At 40.2% G+C, this 8,585-nt stretch overlaps 1 protein-coding gene across 1 annotated transcript in view; it reads left to right on the top strand.

Annotated features, from left to right (window-relative positions):
* The window catches only part of ODAD2 (outer dynein arm docking complex subunit 2), a 117,025-nt gene extending 110,243 nt beyond the window's left edge, over positions 1 to 6,782 (top strand). The window contains exon 20 of the mRNA XM_075827505.1: positions 6,337 to 6,782. Coding sequence (XP_075683620.1) covers positions 6,337 to 6,450 — 114 coding nt within the window. The 3' untranslated portion in view covers positions 6,451 to 6,782. The remainder of the gene's footprint in view (positions 1 to 6,336) is intronic.
* The last annotated feature ends 1,803 nt before the right edge of the window (positions 6,783 to 8,585 follow it).

Below are 8,585 nucleotides of genomic sequence, written 5' to 3' on the forward strand. Positions count from 1 at the left end.
TTTTCCCATTGAATTCAATAGGCAGATGTTTGTAAGCGTTTAGCTACCGTTTTTCAAGACGTATTTTGAGGCGTTTATGCCCTGAAATACGGCTGAAAACTGCGTGTGAACATACCCTAAGACTTTGTATGGAAATAATGGATCTTTAGCACCTTCACCGTGAATATAGACTAGAATATAATCTTACACATCACAGGTAACAGGATGTCAGCGTCTGCCTTCAATTTATGCCTATAGTCAGCAATTCCGGATCCCGAGCTGCGTTTTTAGCCATAAGGAAACTATGCAGCTGGGATGAGTGATAACAGATTTCCTTGCGGTTATCAGCCACATTGTCAGTATGAGTAGAAGATCTGCTATATTTTATCGGAGGGGATGGATTTCAGTGGAGCACTTAACATGAAAGAATGTTTACTGCGCTGTTCAACAGACCTGTCATTGTCAGACACAGGCCAAATATTACCTTTCTGGACAGTTTCAGAACATTCCATTAAATTCCCTCAATAGAGAATGATCTGGATTACTTTTTTATCTCCTGGCTTGACTTTATGATTGCCTACTGTGCTGAGTGCCACCTGGGATCTAATCAAATAGATGTAAGAAGACTAACAACTTTCTACTATTCTATGCCATGAAGTTCACTGGAAGATGAAAAGCAGCTGTCCGATTACCAAGTATAAACCAGTCCCAGGATTTTATATCCCCATCGTCTACACAGTCCTACCATTATGTGTAGTCCTCGTTTTGTTGTCTGATTTCCACCGACGCCATCTAGGGGCAGGGAGAACCATAAAACACTTTCTAAGCAAAGCTGCTGGAATCTCCGTCTATTAAAGTGGTTCATTTTCATAGAAATGTGTCAGAAATGTCAGAGTACATGGAGTGTTCTAGTTTCCTATTATATTCTTTGTTAAAAAACTAGTACCCATGCCACAATTGGTTAGAAGTACGGCACGGATTATCATCCCCTCCAACAGTACTGATTTTGGCAGTATAGTAGGGAATTTCGCCATAATTCCTGTTACTCCTGGTACCACCTAAAGGGGTTGTCAAGTTTGTAGTTTTTTTACTTATTTGTAGAATAGGAAATGATACAGTTTTCTAATATACATGTATTAGAAATTCTTTGCACATACTTTTCTTATAGTGCATGTGGCCCCTGTCACGGTAGAATGGTACAGCCCACAGATTAGTCCTATGTAATGTATCCGCCGGCTAACTGAATATGACTAAACATGGCGTCAGTCATGTGACCACACGCACAATGTGTTGGGGCAACATAGAGGACACATGTATGTGCCAAGTGAATAGGACTAATGGTGGGATAATGATGAACAACTACATCATTGTGCCTGTATTTACTGTCTCTAGGTGATTTATAAAATGGCTGCCTGTTTCTAAGGGACGTTGTCTTGTTGTTAATAAAGTTAAAAAAACAAACAAGACCGGAGACGGAGAAGAATGTAAGACCTGCTCTTGACAGACACAAAATACTTCATAACTTCTGTTCCTCAATCTACTATTTACCTGTTGTATACCTGAACAGTGTTACCTGAATGCCAGAGGTCACATGATTTGGGTCACATGACTGCCGCCATCTTTAGTCCATTCAGTTATCCTATGGATGCTTTTCTATGGACAAATCTGTGGGCTATACCATTTTATTTTTTTTAGATAGAGGCAACCGCAGTGATATGAGAAAGGTATGTGAGCAGAATTTTATATGCATGCATATTAGAAATATGTATGATTTCCTATTCTATAAATAAATTAATAGAAAGAATAAAAAATGGACAACCCCTTAATGTTCCTGACGTCAGTTACTGTATCTGACCTGAAGATGGGAGCACCACGCATCATATGCTGAGAGGCATGTGCAGGACTTAAAGAGGCTCTGTCACCAGATTTTGCAACCCCTATCTGCTATTGCAGCAGGTAGGCGTTGCAATGTAGATTACAGTAACGTTTTTATTTTTAAAAAACGAGCATTTTTGGCCAAGTTATGACCATTTTTGCAGTTATGCAAATGAGGCTTGCAAAAGTCCAAGTGGGTGTGTTTAAAAGTAAAAGTCCAACTGGGCGTGTATTATGTGCGTACATCGGGGCGTTTTTACTACTTTTACTAGCTGGGCGTTCTGACGAGAAGTATCATCCACTTCTCTTCAGAACGCCCAGCTTCTGCCAGATCACGCTGTGACGTCACTCACAGGTCCTGCATCGTGTCAGACGAGCGAGGACACATCGGCACCAGAGGCTACAGATGATTCTGCAGCAGCATCGGAGGAAGCATGTCTGGCACTGTATTAGGGCAGCTATGTCCCATGTACGGGGTCATCTCTGGCACTGTAAGGGGGCATTTGGGCAATTCTGGCATTGTAAGGGAGCATCTCTTGACACTGTAAGGGGGCAACTGTGGCACTATATTGGGACAACTATGCTACTGTATAGTAGAATCTCTAGCACTGTATTGAAACATCTATATCGTTATATGGATACATTTCTTGAATTATATGTGTACATTTCTGATAGCTGAATGGCAGCATCTCTTGCACTGTAAGGAGCAACTCTGGGGCTATATTGGGGCAACCATGGCACTGTATAGTAGCAGCTCTAGCAGTGTATGGGAATATCTCTTTAGCTGTATGGATACATCTCTGTAGCTATATGGGAACATCTCTGGAGCTACAGTATGTGGGTACATCTCTGGAACTATATGGGAACATCTCTAGAGCTATATGGGTACATCTCTGGAGCTATATGGGTGCATTTCTGGAGCTATATGGGAACATCTCTGGAGCTATATGGGAACATCCCTGGAACTATATGGGAACAGCTCTGGAGCTATATGGGTACATTTCTAGAGCTATGTGGGAACATCTCTGAAGCTACAGTATGAGGGTACATCTCTGGAGCTATATGGGAACATCTCTGGAGCTATATGAGTAAATCTCAAGCTATAGGTACATTTCTGGAGCTATATGGGAACATCTCCGGAGCTATATGGGAACATCTCCGGAGCTAGATGGGTACATCTCTGGAGGTATATGGATACATCTCTGGAGCTATATGGTGCACTTCTGGAGCTAGATGAGTACATTTCCAGAGCTATATGGGAACATCTCTGGAGCCATGTGGGAACATCTCTGGAGCTACAGTATGTGGGTACATCCCTGGAGCTATATGGGAACATCTCTGGAGCTATAGCGGTACATCTCTGGAGCTATATGGGTACATTTCTGGATCTATATGGGAACATCTCTGGAGGTATATAGATACATCTCTGGAGCTATAGGGGTAAATCTCGGGAGATATATGGGTACATCTCTGGAGCTATATGGGTACATCTCTGGAGCTATATGGGTACATCTCGGGAGCTATATGGGTACATCTCTGGAGCTATATGGGTACATCTCTGGAGCTATATGGGTACATCTCTGGAGTTGTATGGGTACATCTCTGGAGCTATATGGGTACATCTCTGGAGTTATATGGGAACATCTCTGAGGTTATATGGGTACATCTCTGGAGGTATATGGATACATCTCTGGAGCTGTATGGGTACATCACTGGAGTTGTATGGGTACATCTCTGGAGCTACATGGGTATATCTCTGGAGTTATATGGAACATCTCTGGAGTTATATGGGTACATCTCTGGAGTTGTATGAGAACATTTTGTTGCCTTGCACGTTTGTCGGAAGAATCTAGGAGCCGCTCTTATAAGAGTAAATACAGACTGCTTTACAACAGCTGCTATTGGGCCGCATGGAAGCAACTGGGTATCTGAATTCCTCTCATCTTATAAATATTAATTACACATATAAATAAGTTACAATAAAAGATATACATTACGGAATTGCTTATATGTTTTACTTGGATAGGTTTAATAGTATAACAGATAAATGAGATCTATCTATCTATCTATCTATCTATCTATCTATCTATCTATCTATCTATCTATCTATCTATCTATCTATCTATCTATCTATCTATCTATCTATCTATCTATCTATCTATCTATCTATCTATCTATCTATCTATCTATCATCTATCTATCTATCATCTATCTAGTGTATAGAGTATATTGATACAACTACATGATAATGGATAGGCTTTATGCAGACACTCTAGTAGTGCATTGATATTGTTATTATATGGCAGACTACAGATTATTTTTTTTAGAGTTCATGCAAGCCAGGAGCAATCATTGCTTAGTTTCTAAATGTAAGAAGATGAATTTCATATACTGAGATGGATGAAGTATGTAAGTAGTAATTTTGCCCACATATACTTAATCTCATTAGACCACTTTGGCTTTGAGTTACGTTTTAGTTGCATTTTTACAATCTCTGTGCTCAGTAATTTTGTGGTAGGAAAGCGTGCATAGTGCATATTTACATGATAACATAGCCGGTGAGCTAAAACAGACCATTAAGATGTACTTATGACTGGCTTCTATTCATAAAGGAACTATTGTAGTATTGCCTATGGGGAAGACGTAGCAGCGCAATATACTCTGTGGCCAAATACATACAGTAATTATTCTCTTTTTTCATAGCCCTTTCAAATATTAAAGGGGTTGACCTGGCTGTAGTAAATAAAGTTTAATAGACAGCAACCATAACAGTAACTGAATGTACATTATTTATTACAATACAGTGGGGAGATTTATCAAACCGGGTGCAAAGAAAGGTTTAGCAGTTTCCTATAGTAGCCAATCAGAATCTATCTCTCATTTTTTTAGAGGTCCCATGGAAATAAAATATGCTATCTGATTGGTTGCTTATGAGATCCCCTCCACTTTTCCTTCCTTTGCTCTAGTTTTGATATATCTCCCGAATCCTGCAGTGCTAATACTAGTATACATTGTACAGTGCTAATACTGGTATACATTGTGCAGTGCTAGTACTGGTATACATTGCCCAGTGCTAATACTAGTATACATGGTGCAGTGCTAGTACTGGTATACATTGCGCAGTGCTAGTGCTTGTGTGACCTGTTGTACTTTGAACATGTGGTTATCTTCCCTTTCACCCTTCGTGAAGTACCGACATCACGTCTCTTATCTACACTGCTCCCCTCTTCCTTCCTGTCTCTGTAGGGATCGTGTTTCACATGCTGGGCATTAGATAGTGCAGATGGTGAGCAGAGCTGTGTCTCAGTCGTGGGCAGTGAGTAATTAAAGCACCACATTACACTACCAGGATCTGAGTTTTCTCCAATCTCAACAGTTGCAGCTGGAGTGGTGGCGTGTATTACAGTCATTCTCCCTTCCGGTGGTCGCATGGTTGAAGTGGTAGTGTCCGTGCTTTCACCTTAATGTACTAGTATGTTAAGGTGCATCAATTATCCTTAATGTACTATTACATCATGGTGCATTAAGGGGCTTGTATTAGCGAAAGAGCAACTATATGTAGTGATGGCTTAAACTGTCATAAAGTTGAATGACTACAAGTAATGTCAACAGTAAGGGTATGTTCACACGGCGGGGGTCCGTAACGGCTGAAATTACGGGGATGTTTCAGCCTGAAAACATCCCCGTAATTTCAGCCGTACCGGCATGTGCAGGCGCTTGAACGCCGCGTCAATTACGGCCGTAATTAGCGCTGCTATTCATTGGAGTCAATGAATAGCGGCTCCAATTACGGCCAAAGAAGTGACAGGTCACTTCTTCTACGCGGGCGTCTATTTACGCGCCGTCATTTGACAGCGGCGCGTAAATATACGCCTCGTGTGAACAGACAAACGTCTGCCCATTGCTTTCAATGGGCAGATGTTTGTCAGCGCTATTGAGGCGCTATTTTCAGACGTAATTCGGGGCAAAAACGCCCGAATTACGTCCGTAAATAGGCCGTGTGAACATACCCTAAGCCATACACATGAGAAAGGTGTTGTCTGAAAGCTTTTTCAGCTGAGAGCTCTTCCTCCCGATTCCACCATAAACATGCATGTTCGGCTTGCAATCCAACATGCCCAATCCTTCTTTCCACTGACCTCTGCCATTGGGGGAAAGTTGGGAGGCACCCATATACATAAGATTGTTGGCCAATCCCACTGCAATCAGCGGGTTCGGATTACTTTTATCTCATATGTATGGTAAGCCTTTGGGGCACCAAATCTGAACGTTATTTTCAATTTATTTGCATCAGACGCAGTTGTATGATCGCAGATGGCTTTCATTTGCATAACATAACGAATAATCAAACATCCATGTATAGAAGATGTTATGGAAAAAAACCTAACAAGTTTAGCTGTAGGTAGCTCAGCACCGTAGAGCCTTCTGTATTGTACATAATATCTGTTATATTAATGGTTTGCATTCTTTTTCTTTTTTTAGTTTCTCATAGACATGGTTGGCTCTGCTGATGATGTTCTCCAAGAGGCTGCTGCCGGGTGTATAGCCAACATACGTCGACTTGCTCTAGCGAATGAGAAAGCAAGATATGGCTAACCTTTAATGGACGAAGAATACTTTTAGCATTTTTGCTCAACTTCACAAGCAAATCACTAGCTAGATTACACTTGAGTTATGCGCATGCGCCCATTTTGTGGTCTGAAACCAAGATTTTGAGAACACAACTAATTAATTTATGAAAACTACTGATATCACTTCAGCAATAATATTAATTATAGGGATGTTCATTCTACCCACTGCAATAAATGGCTGCCTGTCATGGGTATAGGCAAATGCCACTTTATAATAGATTTGGTTGGTCTGAAATGTTGACTATGCTAAATGTGTAGAAATTATTCTGACATCATCAGTAAAGGTCATAAAACTCTGGAAGTGTAACATGTCCTTGTGTCAAAATGTGTTGACTGCTTCACCGCGTGTTCCAAACCTGGATCTTATAAACCTGTCATTGGTTGCTGGCTCATATTTTGAGATCCACAAAAGAGTAAAGTAACTATAGATTGATTATAGCAAAATAGCTAATACAAGCATATATATATATATATATATATATATATATATATATATATATATATATATATATATATATATATATATACTTATACAGGTTCATTACATTCTACAAATATGCAGCTGAACAGATCCTTACTATGCCTTCTGTACAGATATAACAGAGCATATATGCTGCAAGCACAACTGTATATATGGCATTGGTCCATGGCAATAATTTTTCCTTGCAAATCTGACTTCTATACTCATGGTAAAAAAATCTAATTGGTATTTTAAAGCAGTATAGACATGTTACCTTATAGCATGAAAAATGGGTCATTCTGAGGTGATACTCTGCATTATAAAGGATTGAACAATTTCAATCCTCAGACTGGCAAAAGTTCTGGAACAATAAATCTGAATTCACAAGTCATACTTTTAGTCTATGGAATTTGCACGTAAAATATATTTTCTCCATTTGAAGTTTAAAAATAAAAGAATAATTTTCGTTCTGCTAGATCAGAAAGTTCTGGGTTACCTCAAGGTTCTAGTAACGAGACCCAGTTTTCATGTTACTTAACACTCTATGGCAGTGGCGGATTAAGTAGACCATAGGCCCTGGGCTGTCCTACAAGCTTGGGCCCCCCTTATCCACCAACGCCCGGCCACGCCATGTCTATATTAAACACCACCTTTCTGTGTGAGCATTGACAAACGAGTGTTACGATTCCCCTTGTCAAAGGGCTGTGTCCCTACATACTGAGAGTCTCCAACCATCGCTGACAGTATCACACATCCTCTTGACAATGGGAATGGTAACACCCATTTGTCTATTACTCCTGGGTACACAAAGACTTTTTATAGAATACAAGGATTTCCTATAACAGACATGTCAGGAGAGGGGACAGATCTATAAATCAAATTACTCACAAGTGATTTCTTCTCTGATGGGAGTCCTTCTCTTGTCTTCTCTTTTCTCTTCTCCAACTGACACTGATTGTTATGGCGACTTCTCCTGATGACTGCAGAGTTACCTGATGAGAAATCTTTGCCCCCCGATTCTGCAGCCATTTTCAGCGTCTATAGCAACACAAAAATTCAGAAACTGAACACCTTAAATTGTTTTATACCCCAGACCAAACCCCTAAGCAAATTAAGACCTCAGGCCCATACTTTAGCTAAGACCAATAAATTCAGTCCCCGAGTGGTAACAAAACTCTTAAAAAAAACATTTGGCGTGTCATAGTGATATGTCAGAAGTTTTGATCGATGGGGGTCCGATCAATGGGACCCCCACCGATCACTAAAACAAAGTGGCAGAAGTGTTCAGGTGCACTATAAACTTATACACACTATAAACTATATACACTACACACACACACACTATATAGATTTAAACTATATACACTACACACACACACACACACACACACACACACACACACACACTATATAGACTTACACTATATGCACGACACACACACACACACTATATAGACTTACACTATACACTCACTGGGACCCCCACCGATCACTAAAACAAAGTGGCAGAAGTGTTCAGGTGCACTATAAACTTATACACACTATAAACTCTATACACTACACACACACACTATATAGATTTAAACGATATACACTACACACACTATATAGACTTACACTATATACACTACACACACACA

This window comes from Rhinoderma darwinii, chromosome 5, assembly GCF_050947455.1.
Source record: "Rhinoderma darwinii isolate aRhiDar2 chromosome 5, aRhiDar2.hap1, whole genome shotgun sequence".
In the NCBI taxonomy this organism is placed as follows: Eukaryota; Metazoa; Chordata; class Amphibia; order Anura; family Rhinodermatidae; genus Rhinoderma; species Rhinoderma darwinii.